The sequence below is a fragment of the Telopea speciosissima genome, chromosome 11 (assembly GCF_018873765.1).
Source record: "Telopea speciosissima isolate NSW1024214 ecotype Mountain lineage chromosome 11, Tspe_v1, whole genome shotgun sequence".
NCBI lineage: Eukaryota > Viridiplantae > Streptophyta > Magnoliopsida > Proteales > Proteaceae > Telopea > Telopea speciosissima.
Window position 1 is genome coordinate 40,355,539 of NC_057926.1, and position 24,908 is coordinate 40,380,446.

The 24,908-nt window shown below is 38.7% G+C and overlaps 2 protein-coding genes across 2 annotated transcripts in view; both read right to left on the minus strand.

Annotated features, from left to right (window-relative positions):
- Nucleotides 1–18,276, minus strand: LOC122645094. The gene is made up of 13 exons (XM_043838440.1): nucleotides 18,260–18,276; nucleotides 5,879–6,022; nucleotides 5,752–5,800; nucleotides 5,508–5,657; nucleotides 3,476–3,612; nucleotides 3,315–3,384; nucleotides 2,960–3,050; nucleotides 2,746–2,815; nucleotides 2,086–2,181; nucleotides 1,863–1,962; nucleotides 1,667–1,750; nucleotides 305–357; nucleotides 1–147 (listed from the first exon to the last, which is right to left on the minus strand). The coding sequence occupies exons 4-13, from the start codon at nucleotides 5,551–5,553 to the stop codon at nucleotides 1–3; spliced, it is 894 nt and encodes a 297-aa protein (XP_043694375.1). The 5' UTR covers nucleotides 5,554–5,657; nucleotides 5,752–5,800; nucleotides 5,879–6,022; nucleotides 18,260–18,276.
- The window catches only part of LOC122646043 (protoheme IX farnesyltransferase, mitochondrial), a 25,937-nt gene continuing 11,605 nt past the window's right edge, over nucleotides 10,577–24,908 (minus strand). Inside the window, exon 7 of the mRNA XM_043839499.1 lies at nucleotides 10,577–11,217. Within this exon, the coding sequence (XP_043695434.1) occupies nucleotides 10,829–11,217 (389 nt within the window). The 3' untranslated portion in view covers nucleotides 10,577–10,828. The remainder of the gene's footprint in view (nucleotides 11,218–24,908) is intronic.

The following is a 24,908-nucleotide window of genomic DNA, read 5'->3' on the forward strand; positions in this document are numbered from 1 at the left end:
TCAAACTTCTGAAGGAAAATTGTAGCATTTGACAGTTCCAACCAAAGTGAGGGCTCCTTTAAGCGCGTCCAAGAAATAGTCAGGGTGATCCTCTATGTGTGTCAGGCCATAATGGGATTGTATCTGACTTAAAACTCTCCCAACAATCTGCAGAGATATTGATCCAAGGTTGGTTATCAAGGCGTCAATAAATCGTACTTCAATAAAATGTATGCTTTCAGCTAGGAAATGAAACAATGACATTGGAGAGGGGAAAAAAAAATGGCTACAAATGACTTTGAATTGATGAAAAAAAAAGACCAACCTTCCTTGCATAGCCACCATAAGCTACCCCACCAATTAAAGCTTTCTGTGAACCTGCAATACATTTCAACCCTCAATTTCAATGTCGAGCACAGCCGACAATGCGAACAATACAACCATGAATATATATGCTTCTGTATATAGTATCAAACAGCTGTAATGACTAGTGAGATTAAATAGATGCATGGTGTGTTACATTTTACAGTTCTTCTAGTCAAGGAGGATAGCCAAAATGAGAAATATTTACTTTACTTTCTAGAGGGATGTAGCGAGATTAATAGGATATTTGGAGCTATATTAGATACTTGGAAATAAGAAATATTTACTTAAAGAAAGGTAGGACTAACATGGGAATACCAACCTTAGTTCATGTGCTATGAAGATGGAAGACTTAGGCTGCGTTTGGTAGGCATTATTGGAATGCATTCTGGGTCGATAATGCATTCCACGAAATCATACCAAACACAGCCTTGTCTTTCACCCATGATCCTAAACATCTGGACCCACTATTTATTTAAGTTATATTTGTCATTTCATCTTCTCAAACTCAAGATTGTGTGGGTCCCGGGCACCCCACCCCTTGAAGATCTCAACTCTAAATTGTGGTTAAAGAGAATGAACTATACACCTATACTTTGAAAGCATTTGGAATCGTATAGTGGACTTTCGAAATTATGTGGCTGTGTATGCTATGATTTCTTGGAATGCATTATCGACCTAGAATGCATACCAAACACAGTAGTAGACTCACTAGTCAACAGACCCACAAGAGAGGCCTTGCAAACCTGTGCCAACAAAATACTGCAGATTTTCGACTAACATATGGAGTTTGCACCGTATCTTAAGAGTTGGGATTAAAGGGGTTCAGAAGCTCTGCTACCTTATCTCCTCTTCAAATGGGAAGTTTCAACATGAGGTGACTGTTGGTGACTTGATAGTTGCTAAAACAGTGATCTTAATAGCCCTCATTTTTATTTAAGAAGTAATTCCTATGATAATAATCACATGTTTGAGGTCAACAGTCTATACACCTAACAGACTTAATTGGAGAAGGGAACTCTTCATGTGGCCAATCTCCACATGGATGCCCTCGAACAGTCAAGTAAGCCATTCAAATAGCACAGAAATCCTCTTCCCTTGTAGGAAAGAGAGTCTATGCCATCTGATTAGCCAACATTCAAGGGCAGAACCCCCCCCCCCCCCTTTATAACAAAAAAAAAAGGTTCTGAAAGTCCCTTATATATACATAGGTCCCATAGAAGCTGGGCAAACACCAAAGAAATTTAGTGTTATAGACATTTACTCAGAGATTCCTCAAAAGAAGATAAAGGCTCTGAATCAACAGAGGAAGATAGAAGAATACCATTTTCTGTTTTCTGGAACAGTCCTGCTTTCTTCAAACCATCAACTGTCTGTAAGTTGGTGCCACCAGCCAATTGCAAAAAACCTTTCCGCACAAGCAGAATATGGCAAGGTTCAGCAGTTATTCACAGATGAAGTAAAAATGGTATGTCAGTATCCTTAGTCCTCAGTTAATATGGCTATTTAATACACCATACCATGGGGTCTATCTCTTAGTGCAGCCAAATGAACAGCAAATGCAATAGCTTCCCTAGTGGCACCTTGTCCAATATCTCCGCTCATGGGACGGCCATCCAGCTATGGTCAATAGAATGTGTCAGAGACATAAAACTGAAAAGGCAAATTTGATTTTAAAAAAAGTGTCATAAGCATTGTAAGCTTCAAGTAGCTATCCTGAACTCCACAGATTGCAAGGCGTACCTGCCATAGATTATAGCAGCTAAGACGAGGACCCATGATTGAAAATAGTCTGTTCATTGTAGGAACAGTTGAATCCCCAATATAGGGTAAGCTAACCTGGATGAAGTGAAAGGCTAATTGATGATCCGCAAGAAACCAATAATAGTTTCACACACATCTAATTCATATCACAGTAGCCAGCACAGTATTTATGTTATTTTTAAGTCTAAATATACCCAAACCAAGAAAACAAACACAACAGACCATGCACATCTCATTAAACCCATATTTAAATCTGCTACAATGTTTTGTCACCACCCAGAATGAATACATTTTATTTTCTCAGTCCAATTTCATCTTTTTGCATAAGGTCTTTACAAGGATTGGACTCATGTCAACTCTCACATCATTACCAGACCCTGAAAAAAAATATATATAACACTTTTACTTGGGGACTTTATTTGGTGGAAACCTAAGATGACTGTTTCTACTTTCTACCAACAACCCATCAAGACTCAAGAAGAGTCTAGCTCAAAGCATCACTTCAAGCACTCAAATGCTATGGAATTCCAAGTGAGAAAATATGATCTCATTTCAGGTGACAAGTAAATGCAAACTTTAATTTTAAAGCTTACTCATACCAATTCAATTTCAATACTTAATGGTTGGTCAAGTACTTACAGCAACTAGCTTCACATGCCAAATTGAATCTCCCAATCTATTCCATAGTTCTTCAAAAGAATCAGTTTGCCTATAAATAAACGAGTAAGGTGATTGTAATTAGTTTAAGGAGGCATTAGTTAGGTTAAGAAGTTCTATGTATAAATTAGGTCAATTTAACTCCGACTGTACCGATTTTGGAACTACTGGCTTTGTAGAGAATTCATTCCACTACCTTCCACTAGTATGTATCTCTACAGCATCCACATCACTTCTCTCAAGAAGTTGAGCTGTCTCAGCTGCATTTCTGACATATGTAGCAGCTCCTAAAACAGCTTAACCAAGATTAGTTTACTAAAACATCGTCAATGTAAAAACAACAAAGCCAACACTACTGAAAGTAAGAAGAGAGGAAATTTACAAGGTACATTTACAATAAGACACACAGCGAATCTCATGCCTAAAGATTTTCATTTTTCCTTTTTTTTTTTTAGCGCAGGCATCAATGGATAACAAGATGGGGTGATCCAGGGGGGAAAAGAATTAGAAACCAACATGAGGAGAAAAAAAATAAAGACAATTATACCTACTTATTTTATCATAGGGACATACAGGAACGCACCGGCCACAACCATAGCAGCGTTCCGTTATTACTCCACCCTACATATAAATCTCATGTTTAATTGGACATAGGAAACCACAATAGACAACTTAAATGAAGTTGAAAAATAATATTGACTCCATAGAACACCTGGAATTTCCCACATGCAGCTTTACCATTAGTAGATTCATCTTCCCCTGGTATCAGTTCTAATGAAATTGCATTTGCAGGACAAACCATTTCACACGGTCTTGAACAGTCAGATGGACAATCATCTGGATCAAATTCTGCCAAGATAGTACTGGATGAAGGTAAGTTCTGAATTCAAACAATTTAAAAGCAGAAGAAACAGTCACTAAATATCATAACTCAGTACATACTTCCTGTGCATGGGGCTGGCACCCAACATTTGAGAGATCCCAACTAGCCAATGTATTTCAGATACCAACCCAAACCCCCAGTATTTTATAATTAAAAAAAAAAGGGGGAAAAACATCAAGTGGATAACCTTGGCGTCTAAGGATGAAGGGTCCCACTTCCATGCGAGAGGAAATGGATTTTGGGTTTCCTAATCAGTGCGATAAAACATCAAGTGGATGACCTTGGCGATACGGATATTCTACTTCAATATTGAACCACATGATCCCACGCCTGTGATCAAAGGTCTTTCTTTTAGTTTTTCCTTCTACACATCATGTGTAATTTTAGTCACACTATGATGGATACTGACATTGTACGAATTGGGGAAAGAGAGATACCACAAAGTGACTATTTTAAATATCTGGGGTCAATCATAAATGAAGACGGTGACATACAGGATGATGTTTCACAAAGAATTAAAGTGGGATGGATGAAGTGGAGAGGTGCGTCCGAAGTGCTATGTGACCAACGTATTCGTTTAAAGCTTAAAGGAAAGTTCTATAGGACTATTGTACGGGGCATAATGTTGAGCAGTTAAGAAGTGTCATATTGAGAAGCTATGTGTAGCAGAGATGAGGATGTTAAGATGGATGTGCGGAAATACTAGGAAGCATAAAGTAAGGAATGAACGTTTTAGAGCTAACTTGGGAGTTGCCCTGATCAATGAGAAGCTCCGAGAGAGTCATTTGAGCTGGTATGGGCCGTATGGTCCTATTCAACAGAGGCCTTGGGACGACCCAATAAGGAGGAGTGATCTGATCCCAATTGAAGGAGCTAAAAGAGCTAGGGGAAGGCCTAAAATGACATAGGAGAAGTTGTGAGAAAGGATATGCATTGTCTAGGTCTTGTACCAAGTAGGACCTCAAATAGAGCCTATTGGAGGCAAGGATCCATGTACCAGACCCCATTTACCTGAGATTCTCCTGGCTTGCTGGGTTGTGCCTCTTTCCTCTTACTTTAATCTTTCATCTCTCATTTTTCTTTTTATTCTTCTTCTTTCAGTTATCATTTTCCATTTTTCTTTTCTCGTCTATTTTTCCATCCTCTTTTCCCCATCTTTCCTTACTTTGTTTTGTTTGGATCCATGTAGCCAACCCCATTAAGTTGGGATAAGGCTGAGTTTGTTGTTGTTGTTGTTGTTGTTGTGATGAATTTTGATCAATGGCTTTCTATAGACCATTGTTCCTCAACATATACCGAATTTAATTGTTTATATGGTTAGAATTATCACATATGGCTTGTTTCATTGATATAGATGATCTCGAAAATGAGGCACAATTATTGGCCTGCTAGATTAATAAGAGCATCCAGTAACTTGCACAACTCGATGTGTAAAGTATCATCCATCCAATGCTCTTGGATGAGTTTAGCGCTATAATACTAAACCATGTAAAATAGGATCCACAGCCAGATATGGCACCATGCTTATTTAACGTTTATTTTCTTAGTCAAACCAAGGTTTGCCTAGATATTATAGAAGGAACAATTGCGACCACCCATGGAATCACCAGCTGCTGCTTCTCATATAACTAAAATAATCATGTTTAAACAACTTCAAGACTTACTGGGTGATGGGTTATTAACTTCCACTCTATTCAACCACTAATTGGATTTGTCCAAATATATCACAACCATTAGCATTATCATCATTGCTGTCAATATTTATAAACATAAATAAAAATGAAACAAAGCAGTGATCAACAACTACACACACAGAGACCAACACAGAGAAATGCTAAGTGGGTGTGTATTTGGGTATTACCAGCTTTGCGGAAGTGGAGATCTTCGTCGTCGTTAACACTGATCATAACCCAAGGCCGTCGAAGGAGACCCCCAATCTCTCCCGCCACATTGATGCCTTCGTTCACCGCAGTCACTACCGATTCATCGGCCGCACAATCAATGCAATCAACTGCAAGTGGTTATCATCCCCAAATACGACATTCAGATTTCTATCAGTAGTTTACGAAGTGAAGCAGAAAGGCAGACTGATTGATATTCCTCACCCCCAGCAAGAGTATAAACTAGAGAAAGATTTCTGACATCGACGACATCCTGAAATAAAGCTTTCAGGAGTGAAAAATTATGAAAATTCAGCTTTTCTGGAGGGTTTAGATAGGCTTTAATTATTACCTCGAAGCTAGCGCCGCAGATAAGCTTGACCCAATTTCCCTTTTGGAGGGATTCGTATGGAGAGCCCGAAATCGAAGGGATTCTAATCGTTTTGAATAGGTTTTTAACGGCTTCAAAACTCTTGTTGTTATTGTTGTGTCTCCACTGAGAGAAAGAGTTATTAACTACTTCTTGTTGCTGTTGTTGAGGATGAAGAGCAGCATTGCAAGGAAAGCTCAAAGCCATCGGAACTTCGAAGGCAAAGCTACTTACTACTTGAAAGTGACCATAGAAATGAATGACAGCTCCGTGCAGAGAAATGAGAAAGAAAACTTTTTTTGGTGAGAAAATGAGAGAAATTATCTGCAACTATGAGCGCATGGATATTTTCTGCTCTCACTACTAACGTATCTATCAAAAGAACAGCATCCCTTGCGAGTTGCGTGACTAAAACTCGGACAGAGAAGATTTCGATCCGAATCGGCCTGATCTGTTCAAGAATCATCAGGAATCTAAGCTATTTTATGGTGATAATCGAATCGGTTTAGGAATCGAGAATCGGCTCGTGAATCGGTTCGATTCAAGATGGTTTATAATCACAATGACTAAGAATCGGCCACTTGATCCGATTCCGATTCAGGAACCAACTATTAGAATCGGATCAAGCGGCGGTGACGTGAAATATAGCGATTTTGTTTTCATTTCTTTTTAAACATGTCAAATAACACAATTAATTACCCATGTTATTAACACATGCTCGTTAAAGTGGAGCGTATAATAGGCTTGAAATTGATTTCAATTTAAATATTGAAACATGTCTTTTGCTTGATTTTAATTTCTCATAAATAAGGTGAAAAAATCATACCATAATTTCAATTTATGACTCTTATGAAATTAAAATAGAAATCATACCATTTTACCTGATCTTGAGGAAATTGTGTGGAGAAAAATTGGAAATGGTCAAAATACATACTGTTGGCATGATCCGTGGGTTTTGATTATCCATGATCACTATTTACCAACTGAATTTTATGACAACTCAATTTGTATGGTGAGTGATCTTATCTCTAATCAAAACTGGAATTCATTGTCTCTCATGCACTTTTTCCCTAATAGTTTCAACTATCAGATTTCTAAGGTGCATATTTCAGATTCTGAAGACATCTGGAGATGCTCCCTAACAAAATCTAGAAGCTTCTCCACTCGGCATGCAACAAATTTTTTAACTTCACCTTTGCAAAATAGGCCCTTACTTTCCAAATTGTGGCATTTTTTCTGGAAACTTAATATACATCCGAAATTTAAAATGTTTTTTTGGCGCGTTTTAAATGCAGGTTTACCTGTCAAGGCCACTCTCTCAAAATGGATATCGATCGAGCCTACATGTGTTTTCTGTGGTGCTCGTGATAAATCCCACTGGCATCTCTTTCTATCTTGTGAATGGACTAAACGTATCTGGGCCTGTGGACCCATCGAACTAAGAACAGAGCACCTAAGCAGCTCTTGTATGGCATAGCTTTGTGCTTCCCTCTTTCACTCTAAAGCCCAGGATAAACCAACTGCATCATGGTTTTTCTCTGTTACAATAACATGTTATTTCGTTTGGCATGTAAGAAACAAAGTAATTCGTGGTCCAGCTACGGCTGACCCCATTCCAGTCCTTTCAAATATTTCTAGATGGATTTTGGATCTAACCTTAATTCCTCCACAAGCAAATACTAATTTGGTTGATCCTCTTATATGCACGCAAAATGAATTTCCTTCTAATTCTCAATCTAACCATACAATGAAATTACCTGTCTTATGTTGCGTAGATCTTTCTGAACCTTCCATAGGACTAATTAGGATGGGCTTATTGCTTTTTGCTTGATGGACAAAGTGTTTTAACATCTGTAGGATTTTCTTGTTCGATCGACAAAATGAAGGCTGAGCTTTTTGGAATCTTGCAGGGGTGGAAACACGCTTTGAAGGATAAAATCCATCTCAAAGAAATCTAGATAAATAATCGGTGATCTACATGGCCTTTTGAATCTCCAAGGAGACATGTATTCCCTGGAATCTTCTCCCCTCCTATCCTGAACTTGCCGAACTAACTTCAAAATTTTCAAGTATAAATATCAGGCATAAAAATAATCTTTGGTTTCAAACCCTACGCTCTTTAGCCCTCTTTTGTTACTAATAGAACCTCTCTGTCCCCTTTTTTGTATGATGTTCAGACTTTCTGCTCTCTTTCAGTTATAAATATTTTTCTTACCGTCAAAAAAGAAAAAAAAAAAATCATACCAAGACAGCCCTGTGTGATTTCAGTTCCATACTTAGCTAAAAGTACATTCTATTTCTAAACTAGGTGGGGAATATATTAAATCTCATTGGGCATCAAGGGTATTATAATCTTCAGAAGATCCTTCTTACCAAAAAAATATCTTCAGAAGATCCTCAAGAAAGGAGAACTTCGACAAGTACATTGAAGGAACAAGTGCAAATGAGCAGGAGTCAAAACGACTCACAAGAAGTCTCACATCTAGGGATGTAAATGGATTGGATTCGGCTCGGATAGTGTTATATCTGCATCTGCATCTGGTTAGCTTTTGGATGGATTCGGATAATGCTAAACGGATACGGACATGGATATGGATCGGAAATTTTATCCGTTTACATGTAAAAATTGCTTTTCGGATAGCTATAGTCTATCCGTATCCGCATTCGTTTAGCTTTTGAACAGATTCGGATAGTGCTAAACGGATACGAACACAGATATGGAAACGGATTTCGGTTATTCATTTACACCCCTACAGTCACATCCAAGATAATGGTGGAGACCTCAAAAGGGGGGATACTGAGCGTCCAATAGGCACTAGGTTTTAGTAATCGTTCTCGGCCGATACCAATACGATATCGATCCAAATCAGTCTAGATAGGATGATTTTACCCCAAAATTTCAATAAAAAAACACTTTTATTTACATTTTTACCATGATATTCACGACGTGGACTTAAATATGGATTAATTTGAAAAGCAGGGTATGCATGTGGAATTGTCAAAATCTCAAGGAGGGCATGCAGAATTTTTGGACAATTTAAGGCGTGCATGTGTATTTAACCTTTAAACATAACAGAACCCTTGAAAAACACACTCAAAACAATAGTTTGACTTCTGACCCTAATAGGGTAGTATTGTTGTACGCTATTGTATATATTCTCTAATATAGCCAATTCCACACAAAATTTAATATTGGAATTCACATAATTCAATTAAAACAACTTAAATATGCATTATGAATGGTGGACATAAAATTATAAACCATTTCATAATTATCAAATGTTATACATCATACATTGTTCATTACAAAGATTCAAATATATGGGAGTCAAGAATACAAGTTGTTGCTTCCAATGCGTTCAACTATGAATCTTGCATTTCATCAAAAAAAAAAAAAAAACTATGAATCCTGCATAAATCTTTTAACAACACAGCAAATCGTCGCTTCCAATGTGTTCCTCTATTGCCCAACAACTTGTTTACGCTTGTACGAGTTTGATTTGACCAAAAATCATAAATATTATAGTTTCCCCAAGATTTTCTGTCGAAACTAGCTAAACCAACGAAATTGTTCGATTTATTTTGTTCACAATGGTATTTATTATAAAGAATTGTATCGATTGAAATTCGCAGAAACACTAAAATTTCGACCCAATTCGTGTATTCTTTTGGTATCACATTATATTTCATTTCGACAAATGTTAAAATCGGAATATAAATTCCATGAAATCTTGAACTATGACTATATACACAGTATAATTATCCATCACTTGTTTGCCGATGATATATTTATATTCAGCAAAGCAAAGATGAGTGAATTTTGATGAAAGTGCAATCACACAAACCACACACCAATCTCAAAAAAAGAAGGCATGTGTGGGTTTAATCCCACATCATGTGGTGTGTGTTGTGTATATCCGCATCCTAAAAGTTGGTTAATCTTTTTGGATTGGTGTGTGGTTTGTGTTATTACACTTACATCAAAAAAACAGATGAGTGAATTTAGGGCTCCTAAGTTTGTCTGGGACTGCTTTGAGAAGTCTAGGGCCAGCAAATTTACCAACATAAGAGTGAAATCCTTTTTATCAATAAATGCATTTCATTCCCTCTTACCAAAAAAAAACATTTCATTCCCACCACACTTCTATTTCTACCTTGTCATGCTCGTTACCTTGTTCATCCCATCTTTAGGTCAAAATCAAGGAAAAATGATTTCAACTTCCTAGTTGAGAGGACTAGGGTAAGACTGGACTCCTGGATGACAACTAATTGGTTAAGGTAAAGAACCAAAATTGGATACATTTTTGGTGGCAATCAAAAGGAAGGACAAAGGTTATCTTTTCCTTTAGCCTGGGATTCTATCTGCTTGCCTAGATCCTTGGATGGTCTTGGGATCAGAAAATCAAGTGATCATAATATGGCTTTGTTGGTGCGTCAAGCATGGAAACTTCTTATTATCAATGATGATTCATGGGCCAAGGTGTTAAAAAGCAAAATATTTCCCAAAGTGTAGTCTCCTTGATGCTTCAAACAAAAGCGATAGCTCCCCTACTTGGAAATCTCTTCTAAGAGCAACAAATGGTGCTTTAAGGAATGGGTGTGCCTTTGAGTGGGTTATGTATATAGCAAAGCCACAGTTTGAAGTTTGAATAAAAACATTAAAGAACATGAAACACATTACAGTTAACTTTCCTTTTCTTTTGTAGGAATCTTGTTCCCAAATAAATTTAAAAAAAAATTATGATAATAATCCATACCAATAATCAAACATTACACAATCCTGCCCATCACAGGAAGAAGGGTAAAGGGACAAAGGAAAAAGCCTCAAATAAGATGTTCAAGCACTCCCGCAGGAAACATTACGGCAATTGGCAATTCAGCCATTATTAGAGACATATGTACACTCAAGGAGACAAACTAGTCTTGCAAGGGTCAAGAATAGTTGGTAGTACATAGGGGAGCTGGCAAGAAAGGAAATGGAGCAACAGAAGCATAAGCTACAGGGGGGCGTGGTTTGAGCCTGACAGAGGACTCCCTCAATTTGTTCTGGGATTCATTTTTCTTGTTTTTCTGTTCCCAAGTTCCAGATGATGTCAGTTCAACAAGCAGATCAGGATTTGTTTCCACAAGGCCCTGTTTATCATCATACATGCGATGAAATAGCATCCCAGACATAAATACAGGAAGATAGAGGAGGCTGGCATGGAACATCCTCCTGGCATTCTTTGTGGTGCGCTCTCGGTAAAATGAAAATGCTGCAGCACTCATAGTAAGAGTAAGAACTGTTGACTCAAGCGAGAACCATCCAGAAGTGACACCCCCTGCATACGATATTAAAAATTGAAAAAGTTCATATGAAGAATCATGTAAAAAACTGCCGACACTAAATACGGTTAATTTGCAAACCATCATAATATTAGATGCGAACCATATCAACTGGGTCATGCTCAGAACTAACTTGTCTGCTAGAAAAGACTCACAACTCATTCCGGGTTCATAAACCCTAACTCTAAAAATAATGGGAAAGGTGGATTAGACTTTCCATTGCCAACTAAGACTGCTTATTAGGAAGTTTAGTTGAAAAGAAAAAAATTTCACATTAATAAGATTGAACACTAATGGGAATAATTTAAAAAGATTATTAAAGAATACAACCCCTCCCCCTTCCTCTCCTACCCCACCCCCACACCATACAAAAAAAATAGCAATAAATGCATATGAACGTAAACAACAAGACTGCGTTCGCACAGTTACAGCATGATGCAGGGAGTTGGCAACTCACCTTTGACAATATACAACAAAGCACAGATCAGGGAAAGTTACAAGTCCAACACCCTGGCATGTGTGCCACCTAAATAGACTTTGCAGAAGTGATTTATTCCCAGTATGTTTAATGGAAAGGAAAGAGGGGGGACAAGTGAGAGGAAAAATAATGTAGAGCTAAGTCACAAGTGACCTAACCCCAATTCCAGCAACAATACATAAAAGAATCACCCAACAGTAGGTGAACAATAGGGTATATCAACCGTTGCAACTCTACCAATACTTAAACAATGGTTTGAGAATTATCCCAGCCCAAGAGAAAATCAAACAGCAACAATGTAAGGTCTGTCACCAGAGCATGAAACAAGCTAAACAACCTGAAAATAAAGTGTCACCAGAAATAGCAACAGAAGTGCTTGAATGGCCCTTATATAATCGAGTGGAGGTCTAATGTGGATGAATAACTCCTTTAAATTTCAGCCAAAGTTAATGGCTAGAAGCTGAGTTATCCAAACATCTCAGAATTAGAAACTAAGGTTCAGAATTAGTAACCAACTGTGATAGACAAACCTAGCCGTTGGATCAGCACCAAATTATCAGCAAAGCTGTGAAAGGAGAGGATGAGGTGTTGATCGAACTCTCTAAATATAGGCAGCAGCTGATGGTTGGATCTGGAGATCTTTGAACTCGAAGTTGCTGAAGTAGAAACTCAGATCAGTATAGCAGCAGGTGATCAAAGTTGCTGAAGTAGAAACCCAGATCAGTATAGCAGCAGGTGATCTTCTTGATGCCTCCACCAGAATCGATGGAGGAACCAATAGGACAATATTTTGATGATCAACAGCAGCTAAGGAACCTTTGATTGAATCTCCGCTATGAAGAAATTATCAAAACTGAAAATAGAAATACGGTATCGAGCAGGGGAGTAGGAAGAAGAGAGAGGATAGTGGTTCGAGTCTCTCACTCTCACTTAGGCATCTAAAACCTCAAGGTCTCTCACCTCACTGTTTCACAAAGCCATTAGCAAAAGCTATAAACTTCATCTTCATTCAATCGTGCGTTAAGCACTAAGGCTCTAACAAATATATAGAGCTTATCAGCAATAACAGAAAATAGAAAGAAAGCTGAGAAAAGAATCCCATGCATGGTATAGGATATCTTGTATAATAAGTTATTGTTAAACAATGGCGGTCACTGAGAGGGGGGTGAATCAGAGAAATCCAAAACTTGATCCTTAAACCTCACAATCTCTTAAGACTACTTCCGTATTGCTCAATCACACAGTCCTTTGACAACGCCTGACTAGTTGGCGCTGGCCATTTTACCAATCACACACACAATCATGTCACACACCTTGCCTCTCAACCACAGGCACATACAACCCCGTCAGAAGGTCTACCTGATAACACACCCATCCTACAGACAAAACACAAGGAGCACGTACCACGGTTTACCCAGCATACAACTATGAGGGCGCTACAACACCAAAGATAAGGTAGCTACTCCCGTGTCCAACACCCAGACACAAAAATCAAAATGGGCTTATAACTTAGCCCTGCAATGCAAGCACAAGCTAGTCTAGGTATTCAACAATATACAACCTAGGTCTAGCACATAATAAGTACTTGATTACAAATGAAACAAGCCATAGGTAGAAACCCTTACAACCCTTGCCCTGTTGTGATTCCTTGTACTCTGGGAAGCTCTGAGTCACCGACCATTGCTTTGATGGTCACTGGAATATTCAGCTAACCCTCTAGTGTGAGAAACTTGAATCTTCAAGTGGACATTTGCTTGTGGGACCCCTTTCTTCTTCTCTTTCCAAAACCCTCTCTAGGTTCTCATAAAAGCTCAACTACCTTTCACTAAGCCTTCAATGTGACAATGAGTCACTCAAGAATGGTAGGTGGAGTGAGTTAACGCAAGAGACCCTAACATTTCTCTTTCTTCTCTTCTCTTCTTCCTTTTTCTTCCCTCTTCTTCTCTTTGGAGTTCTCTATCACAAACCCTTGATTAAACTTGAAGAAACCTTCCTGGAGATCCAATGCTAGTGCATGGATTAAATGTAATCTTCTAGGGCTTTTCTCCTTAATGACCATCTTCTAGGGTTTTCAACTCACTCACGAAATGGCCAAGTCCACCTTTTATAGCCAACATATGACTTAAATCAAAAGTCACGTTTGCCAGTTATCAACATCTAAATTGTCCATGTCGACATCGATAGGATTTCTGTCGACAAACCATCAATGTCTACAGACCCCTTGATAGTGTCTAGCCGAGGCTTTTAAATGTCGATGTCCTCAATCAATATGTTCGACATTAAACCAATTTTGTATGACATTATCTTACTTCACTCGACATCTACATAGTGTCGGTCGACACTGTCTCAATGTCTACAATGGGAAGATCTACACACTTCTACAGAAATGGTCATATCTTCCTCGTCCAAACTATGATTAACCCGATTCTTTTTTCGACATAAAGCTGACTCGAAGGGCTACATTGTTCATGAAGACACCTTCAGCTGAAGAGCAATGCAGGGACCCCAAAACTGGAATTGAACGTGAATGATGTGTAGACACTTCTACTTTAAGCTTACGCGCCATGCCTGAACATCATGCCATAACTTCCCACTCCAATATCGGATTGATATGATTCAAATTTTCCTGAAAAGCTGACTCATAGATCCTCATTTCTTATGTTTTGAACTCCTCCAAATTCCATCTAAAAGACAGCTCAATAAATCTGTGAAAGCTGCTGGTCCCAGTCATAACTCCCTAGCGGCCACATCTGCCACACTGACACTGTTGACAATAATGACAACCCTAACTCAACAGTTATGACAAGAAAAGAAACCGATAACTGAGACCAAGTAGTAGCTAGGTAATACCCAAAATTAGAAACTACATATAACCAAGATTTAAAGTATCGGTATCAGGTATCATATCGGTCGGACGATTTTAAGAGACGTATCGTATCGTATCGGATATACCTATCGATCGGTGCAGAAACGCATGAAAATGATCAAAATACACATGGGAATACACTTTTGGACACAAAAAACAATATAAACAATCAATTTATGTCATATATCATGCATATACACTACGAATTGTGAATAATCAATAACCAGACAAATGCGGCACTTTGAACTTGTTCTAAAAGATTAAAAGATGAGATTTCTTATATGTAGAGTCACTCTATTGCCATGAATAATGTCGGGGTGGATCAAAGTCATGTCTGTAAGGGTCATCAAGAATAGGAGCGACTAGGATGAAAAGCAATTTTCGGTTTTGGGTGAAAAATGCAAAGATTTGAACTCAAATCTTTGCAAATGTATACAAAAAATGCATAGCTAACTTAGTTTGACCTATTCTCTTTAAATCATAGCAAAAAAAAGACCTAAAATCAAATATTTGAACAAAAAAATCAAGTTTTTCTTAAAAAACTTACCAAAACCTTCAAGAACACCTTTTGATTTCGAATCTGGGTTGTTGGATGCAGCAAAAGCTATGATTCCACCTCCTTTAGAATCGTTTTTTACCAAGGATTTGAAGCCCTCAAAAAATCAGGTCGAAAAAATGGTTTTGAACTTTGATCTTGGGGTTTTTCCCTTGGCTGAACAGGGCTTTTTTCCACCTGGAGCCTCTCTGTATCGTGTTCTGCTGGAAAAACTGAACAAAACCCATGTGCTGCTTAAGTGTGTCGAGACGTATCAATACGTAATACGTATCGGTATGTATCGATATGTATCGGTACGTATCGACCGATACATATCGATACGTACTGATACGTTAAAAAATAATAACAAAAATTAAAATGGACGTCTCGGCTGTATCGATACTTATCGACCGTATCGATATGTATCGGTCAATATGTATCGATATAGTCGAGACATTTTACTTTTTTTTAAAAATAGAGACGTCTCATTATGTATCGTATCGGCCGAGACGATACGAGACGGACCAATACTTTAAACACTGTATATAACCCACAATTCTGGTTTTGAGTGAGAACTAGTAACGCCCAACCCAAAAGGGTTAGCCCAGCCCGAGGCTGGTTGGCCCAAAGGCCCATGAGTCTGGTCCCTTAAGTAGAGGTATGGACCTGACCCCTTAGGTTGTGTTTGGTTGAAGGTTTCTGAGGAGTCGGATTTGACGGGATCTGGATTCCGTAATTTTTTTCATGTTTGGTTTCTCGGAACACGGTTCCGTGTTGGATTCCAAGAATCCACAGGAATCCATTTTTATGTGTAATTTTAAAATCCACTAGAATTCACCCCAAGGGGTAAATTCTGAAATGAATCCTGAAATGAATCCATGCGAGTCCAAAATCGTGTGTTAGCATTATTATGGAGTTCTTTTTTCTTTAGTTCAAGCTGGATCTTCTTTCTTTAATTATTTGTATAATCCAGCTTGAGGGGGAGTGTTGGAATATGTACTCCAGAATACCGTGGGGGTATTCTGGTCCTTTTGGGGTAGTTTTTATGTTATTAAGTGTAAGTCGGCTATGTTGGTTTTAGTCCCACATCGCCTATTTTAGTCTCTTGTAACTTTCCCCTCTATTATAAATAGAAGGGCTTACCTATCAATTATAACAAGCAATTATTCTCTCATTCTCTCTTTTCTAGCCCACGATTCTGCCAACATGGTATCAGAGCTGGTCTGATCTAGGTTAGAAAAAGAGAAAGAAAACCCTAATCCATCTCTTCAATTGACTTCTCCCTTCTCCCTTTCTCCCTTTCTCGGCTTCTCCTTCTTCTGTTCTTCTTCCTCTCAACCTTGAAAAGGGGCAGTACTAATGAGGTAAACACAGCATATCAATGATTTAGTTGCTGCCCCCCTCCCTTTCTACCTTTTTTTTATTAAAAAAATTCTGTTCGAAATCTGCTGGAGCCATACCTGCGATATTGGAGCTGTCCAGAATTTTTGGAGATCTGATTTCTACCTAATGAAGACTGATCCTCCATTTTGGAGCCTTCTATGCAGCCTTTTCCAGCACTCTTCTACCCTATTCCATAGTCTTCCTTCCCTTTCTTTCTTTCTCTCCATCTTTTATTAACTTTTCCAGCCTCCATACCCAAATCGATCTCAACTTGTCAGGGTTTTGAGATTTCTCAAAACCCTGACTCCAATCAATTTTGGGGTTTCCCCTTTCAGATGCAATTGACTTTTTAGGGGTGATTCCCTACTACTACAAGCCTTAATCGACCTAAGTTTGGACACTTTCTGATGGCTGGATTTGTACTTACAGCAAAACCTTCTCAACCTGCTATTTTTGGTTACCTATTAAAACCCTGACTCAAATCGACATTAGGGTTACAGGTTTCAGTTTTTGCTGATTTTTTTAGGGATGATTACTCCAACTACAAGGACCACTTGACCTCAGTATTTGCCTCTTTCCAAGTGTTTGAAGACCCCTAACCCCAATCGATCCTCTTTTTCAGGGTGTTAAAAAACCCTGATACAGATCGATTTTAAGGTTAGGGTTGCTTGCTGCTGTTGGAGTTTTTTGGAGGTGTTTCTCCCATCAAGAGGGACATTCTACTTCAACTATTCATGGCTTGAAGAAGATCTATTACACAAAATAGCTGCTGCCCTAATTTTTCTACAATTTTTTGTGTTTCTCCCACTTGAAGATCAAGTTTCAATCACCAAGGAGATTGGTATTCGAACTGGAGATCCATTCCCACAATTATGGTCAGCATCTATTATTTGAAGACATCACCTTTGACAAGTCATCATCACTTTTGTTGAAGCCCCCTTCCCTACAATCGATCTAAGGGTTAGGGCAGTCCACTCTTGCTGATTTTTTTAGGAGAGTTTTATAACCATCAAAGGAGTATTCAACCAATATTTCAGCATCATTCATCAGTTCTTTTTGGAAAAAATTCAGGTTCATTCTTATGGCTCGGTTTCTCCAATTATCAACCTATTTTTTTACTAGTTCCTATGTGGCCGGCTGCTTCAACTAACTATAGATCTGTCGGGTTCTTTATCTTATATTTGCCGGTTCTATTGAGCTTTACTTCATATATTGCTGGTTTTATTGATTGGCTTCTGTAAGCATGACTGGTTGACATGTTACTGTTGCCCTATTATTGAGGCTGAGTATCCTACTATTGGAGATCGAATTTCTTTCATTATTGAAGACTCGAATCTACTACCCTGGAGATCAGCTTATTTGGGATTACAACAATGTGTTCCAAGGTTCTTGGTTGCAACTACGAACCTATTCAATTATGAGAAGCTTTTCTAGTTCATATCCGGCTCACTTTGAGAGCTTGATCCTAGCATTGTTCCCAAACTCAGATCTGATCCAAGTTTTTGTTGAAGCTTCTTACTTCCATTGCAGTCCAAATATCTTCGTCAGTTCTATTTAGCATGTGGGAGTTTATAGTTTGGAATTTTGCACACTGGTTATTCCTTGTGTAAAGATCGATCAAGCTTTTGTAGAATGGTGCCTTCTCCCTCTACAAATTAGACCTGTTTTTAATAATTCAGATCTGATCATTGGAGATTGGCATTTTGGAATTAGTTTGATCGATTGAAAGAACGTTGTATATTACTGTGTTGCTTTGTCCATGGGTCATTATCCCACTGCTTCTTTTCACTTCACCACCTCCCAAACCATACCTTTGGCATCTTCCCATAACCACCTTGGAAGTTTATGGTATTCTCTAATTAGTCATTTCTTCCTTTTCCATTACCCTTAGCACCTCTTGGAAAATTCTGGAATATTATGTTTTTGCCCTATCTCTTACATCATCTCTGTTATGTCCACGTGTACTACACGTGAGGGGGGATTATGTACAGTATAGTGCAGCCATTGTAGAAAGCAGAACTTGCAGGAACACTTGGTGCAAAACATAGAAGATCAGAGTTTTCACTATTGCCAATGGGTATCTACTTTGTTATTGGGTTGAGTTTTCCGTAAGGGGGAGATTGGTATTAAAGTATTGAAGATGTTTGGTTATTGCCTGCCTATATGAGGTTCTACAGTTGGGTTGATTTTTTCCGCTGCTTGATCTTTTCTGCTGCTTAATTCATCTGCTCGCTACCCTAGTTACTTATCTTCAAGATTATCATTCAGAGATTCATCACTGGACAGCAATAGAAGATTGGTGAAAGGTGCCTTTTTTGGAAGACATCCCAGTCCCGGTTGCTGATCAAGTCTGCCCAAGTTTTGAAGATCTATTTTTTCAAGTTTTTGAAGGTTTATTTGGGAGCTGCATTCGTCTTGACGCTGGATTCTGCTACAACTTATTTTTCCCATTTTGTTCAAGTTGGGCATTAGTACCTTGTATGCGCCAACTTGAGGGGGAGTGTTAGCATTATTATGGAGTTCTTTTTTCTTTAGTTCAAGCTGGATCTTCTTTCTTTAATTATTTGTATAATCCAGCTTGAGGGGGAGTGTTGGAATATGTACTCCAGAATACAGTGGGGGTATTCTGGTCCTTTTGGAGTAGTTTTTATGTTATTAAGTGTAAGTCGGCTATGTGGGTTTTAGTCCCACATTGCCTATTTTAGTCTCTTGTAACTTTCCCCTCTATTATAAATAGAGGGGCTTACCTATCAATTACAAGAAGCAATTATTCTCTCATTCTCTCTTTTCTAGCCCACGATTCTTCCAACATGGTACATCGTGAATCCATCTTCTCCTTCTCCTCCTCCTCCTCCTCCTCCTCCTTCCCCTCCCCCTCCCCCTCCATCTTCGCCGTCGCCACCTCCACCACACGGCTACAGTCACCACCACCGCCGCCGCCGCCGCCACCGCCACCGCCACGGCTGCGGTCACCCTCACCCCCACCACCACCGACTCCACTACCACGGCTGCAGTCCCAATCATTGTTTTTTGGTTTCAGAGGTTAGAGGTAGACAACATGGTAAAAGGGTTATCTCCAAGAACCGACCTGCAACTCAATTGTGTTCTCTACTTCTCTCTAATCACAAGAGCCACCATTGAATTAAGGGTTCAAGGCTCAAGAGTAAGGTACTACGAAAACAGAGCAACATGGGCCATGATCGAATCTGGGTTCAGGAATTGAGTTAGGGTTAGGAAGTATGATCTGATATTTGAATGAATCCATGAGAATTTGAGATTAATCAGCTCTGGCTTAGGTTGGTTTTGGTCCTAACCTCAAAATCCTGAAGATCCCAGCTGGGTAAGTTGAGATGCTTCAAAATTCACACCAGAAGCAGAGGTGGTGATGGCGTTGATTCAATTCCAGACGGGGAGAATAGATATAAAATAACTTTCTTGAACTTGTTTCGAGAACGAGAGAAGGGTCTTCTTGTAGATGATTTTCTGCTAATATGGCGGTGGAGCTGATGGGTTACAGTAGCGATGCCTTTGCTGCAATAAGAACAGAGGAGACTGCAGTGGAAGAAGCTGCATCTGCAGGGTTACAGAGCGTTGAGAGACGAATCCTTTGTCGTGGCCCATCAACAGCAGCAGCAGCAGCAACAACAGGAGGAGGTGAAAGAGAAACAATCATCTGGGTCCAAAGTTAATTGTCCAACGCCGATCCAACTGTCCAAAGAAACAATCTCCGACTTTCTTCTTCTCCTCGTTCTGCAACTCCCTTTCTCAGGGTAACCAAACAGCTTTGCAGATGGATTCAGAAGGATTCCATCTGACAGACTCAGGGTAACCAAACAGCTTTTGTTCTCAACTACGAATCCACATGAACCAAATTCGTAAGAATCCGATCCAAAATCAGAATCCGACTCATCCGAAGCCTTCAACCAAACACGACCTTAGGTTCCTGCGGCTATATTTCTGCCCTAGGAACCTGTCTACATCAAAAAAAAATCTGTTACAAACCAACAAAAGTGAGAGAACAGCTACAAAAAAGTTATCAATCTCTTGTTTTAGCCTTTACTACAACATAAGAAAACCTAAAGTAAATGTTAAAAGATTAAAGAGGAAAAAATAAAATAACATATATTCAGCAGTTTCTTACATAAATAAAATATAGACAATAAATGGAAAGAAAATGCACAAAAACTCAAGATTTCTGATATAAAACCTTAAAAACCCCTGCCCAAAATAAAAAAGTGTTTATCCATGTCGATGTCTTGAAGACACAGAACAATATGGTCATATACATCGAGTCCATGTCAGAATCAGCTAATAAACCAAGCCCAAATATTTAATGCAGAAATAAAATACATACTAGTGGCAAAGGCGTAGATGTTTCCAAGGTGTCAAGCATCGGTATTCGAAGGGTGGTTAGAAGAGACACCTCGGAGACGTATCGGAGTTATTCGAAGAGACGCAAGATACGGGTGATATGAAAATTCAGACCGTTTCATGCCTTAGGAAATGACATGGATTTGATGCAGATTCATCACCAAAATAAGCTTGTTTTATTAAGAATAAGTCTAGGGTTGGGCCTTTGATCCCATGAGTTTTCAATGTAATAGGTCACTTTTATGGACCTAAAGTATGGGTAATAGGGTTGCATATGGGATTAGATGTTTTAGGTCCATACTTAGTTTTATTTTGGTATTTTTGTTCTTAAATTGAACCAGTAAGTAGCTTTAGTACTTTTATGAAACGGTCTGAATTTTCAAGATACGGGTGATATAAAAATTCAGACCGTTTCATGTTTAGGAAATGACATGGATTTGATGCAGATTCATCATCGAAATAAGCTTGTTTTATTAGGAATAAGTCTAGGGTTGGGCTTTTGATCCCATCGGTTTTCAATGTAATAGGTCACTTTTATGTACCTAAAGTATGGGTAATAGGGTTGTATACGGGATTAGATGTTTTAGTTCCATACTTAGTTTTATTTTGGTGTTTTTGTTCTTAAATTGAACCAGTAAGTTACTTTAGTATTTTTTTTTCATTTTTTTTTCAAGCGTTTAGTTGGGCTGTATTAGGGCTCTGTTATGAGTCTATTTCAGTTTCCCAGTCAATTTAGCCTACCTAATAGATTAAGGATTGAGTTAGACCTTTCCTTTTTAGTGTAGGAGTCTATTTTTGAGTCTTTTATATAAGGTTGTAAAGGGGGCAAGTATTGGACACGAACTTTGCTATTAATGAAAAGCATTTTGCTGTTCTTCTCCACTGAAGATTTTTGTCTTGTGTTTGATCAAGGCTGGTGGGTTCGGTGTCTGATCTGATCGACACCTTGCAGTGGGAAGCCTGGGTGGTTCGTTTGAAGGAATCGGTGTTCAATCCGATTGACACCTTGCGGTGGGAAGCCCGGGTGGTTTGCTTTGGTTCTCTTTGCATCTCCATTACTGTTCTACAGTCAAGCAATCTGGTCTCAAGGTTCTCTTCGTCAACTATCGGAACACATATTTCAAAAGTTTTTTTTGTGACATTGGATGAGTGGACTGATGACAAAATTGACTCTATGGTTAAGGTTGGAGGTAACTCTTTTGCTAACAAAATCTATGATTTATTACTCCCATCCCTAACCTAATATATTTGGGTTCCCATTGTTCTCTTGGTTTCCTCATATGATTTATTTCCCATTGCTCTCTTGGTTTCCTCATACGATTTGTCGCCCCATTGTTCTCCTGGATTTATCCTAAAACTGATTCACCTTTTGATAAAAGATCCTGGTTTGGTTCCTAGTTTGCCTATTTAAACCTAAGACTACATTAGGATTAGCCATGTCAAATTTCAGACTGAGATTCAATGTATTCTCGCATATGTAGGTGATGTAGATCGAAGCATGAAGAAGAGAAGGACCAAAATAGAACTCTATGTTCACATGGTACTGTTCACATGAACAGTATCACAACCCATATTGCCTTGTGTGGGAATGCTTCTAGAAGATGCTGTGGGCCCAAGACCAGATGATGCAGATTCATCACCAAATAGGGCTTGTTCCATTGGGAATAAGTCTAGGGTTGGGTTACATACATGTTGGGCTTTTGATCCCATGAGTTTCTAATGTAATAGGCCACTTTTATGGGCCTAAAATATGGGTATATAGGTTGCATAAGGGATTCTCCCAATACTTAGTTTATTTTTATGTTTTTTAATTGAACCGGTTCAAATTAGTTGCATCCAATTGGTTCAATTTAAGTGATCATGTGACTTGGTTAAGTGGTCATGTGATGTAAGTTGGGCTGGATTAGGACTCTATAAGTCCAGCCATGTTTTAAGTTTATTTCCTTTAGTATTCTAGTTTCCTAGTCAGTTTAAGTTACCTAATAGGTTAGGAATTGCGTTAGGCCATTCCTTTTTAGTGTCTAAGTCTATTTTTGAGTCTTCTATATAAGTTTGTAAGGGAGGCCAGCATTGGATACGAATTTGATTAATAAAAATTAGCTTTATGCTTGCTGCCATTGTTGTTGCTCTTTGTGAGTGTATATCCTTGTGGATCTCAAGGTGGATAGGGTGGGTGGACTCCTGCGATTCCTTGCGTCTGTCCTGTACCGGGAGGTTCTTCTCCTTCTTCAATCGAGCTTCTTCAAGCTGCTGCTGCTGCCTTTGAAGGAGATCAAACCAGTAAGTAATTATAGTTTCCTGCATATATCCTTCCCCTCCATCCATCAAACCCTAATCTCCATTAAACCTGCAAGTCCTACCTTAACTAGGACTCCCTCATAACTTCAGACCTGTCCATCAGTTTCAAACCAAACTTTCAGCATACAACCCCCACACCTCTCCCTACACTCGATCCTAAACCCAGCCCATAACTCCCACTTTATCCCCTCCATTCCTCCACTCCATTAAACCAAAACCTGCAACTCTATTATGTCCAGGATTGCAGAATTTTAAAACCTTCCCAAACCCTATTATTTATATGCCATTAAAGCACCCTAGACCTGCATATTAAAGCCATATAAGACACATTCCCAAATTCCCATCCTAAACCCTAGAATTAACCTAAATCCTAGTGTTGTCCATTCGAACCAGCAACCCCTTTTGCGATTGATCCTGTTGTCTGGCTCCTAGTAGGTCTCCTACCTATCTGGGACTACATTACCAGATTGTGTGGAGAAGAAATAATTCAGCACATCATCTACTTCCTATTTTTGCTAAGTTTCTAAATTCAGATTTGAAAAGTAGGCTTAGTTTTTATTTAGAAGTTTCTAATTCAGTCCTTTGTTTTCTTTTTAGTTGGCTTAGACTAAGTTAGACTTTTATTACTTAGGAATAAAGCCTCAATTGTTCTAAAGACTTTCTATTTTCATTACTTACTCTTTTGTAATCATGCTTTAGTTATAAATAAAGGCAAGAGGTTGTCCTGATGAGCTAATGATTTATATTACAAAAAAAAAATGGAATGTTGCTTTGTTCAATGTTGTGAGAGACGGAAAAAATTTTGCTGCTACACTTGTATCAAGAATGTTCCTGCTACAAGGCTGGCAGCCAAGGAAAAGGGATACAAATACCAAAACCTAGGAAGGTATTTATGAACCCAAAGGAGAAGTGAATTTTTAACAAATACTAAAACCTAGGAGGGTATTTATGAACCCAAAGGGGAAGTGAATTATTCCATTTCCTTGGCTGCCAGTCTTGTAGCAAGAACATTCCTGCTACAAGTGTAGCAGCAAAATTTCGTCTGTGAGAGAGCTTGATGTAGATTAATCACCTAAAGGACTTTTTTATTGGAAATAAGCTTTGGGTTGAGTTATATATACATGTTGGGCCTTTGATCCCATGGGTTTTCTATGTAAGAGGCCACTTTTATGGGCCTAAAATATGGGTAATTAGGTTGCATACGGGATTCCTTAGTTTTATTTTTATGTAATTAGTGGTTATGATCACTTAAGCGATCATGTAACTTGGTTACATGGTCATGTGACTTGGTTAAGTGGGCATGTGACTATTTACATTGGGCTGGATTAGGGCTCTAAAAGTCCGGCCATGTTTTGAGTCTATTTCCTTCAGTATTTCAGTTTCCTAGTTAGTTTATGTTACCTAACAGGTTAAGGATTGGGTTAGGCCTTTCCTTTTTAGTATAGGAGTCTAATTTTGAGTCTTTTATATAAGGTTGAAAGTGGGGCAAGTATTGATCACGAATTTTGATATTAATGAAAAGTTTTTGCTGCTCTACTTCTCCATCGAAGATTTTTGTTTTGTGTTTGATCAAGGCTGGTGGGATTGGTATTTGATCTGATTGACACCTTGCGGTGGGAAGCCCGGGTGGTTCGTTGGTGGGTTTGGTGTTTGATCCAATCGACACCTTGCGGTGTGAAGCTCGGGTGATTCCTTTGAAGATCTACTTTCAAGTTCGTTGGTGGGATTGGTGTTTGACCCAATTGACACTTTGCGG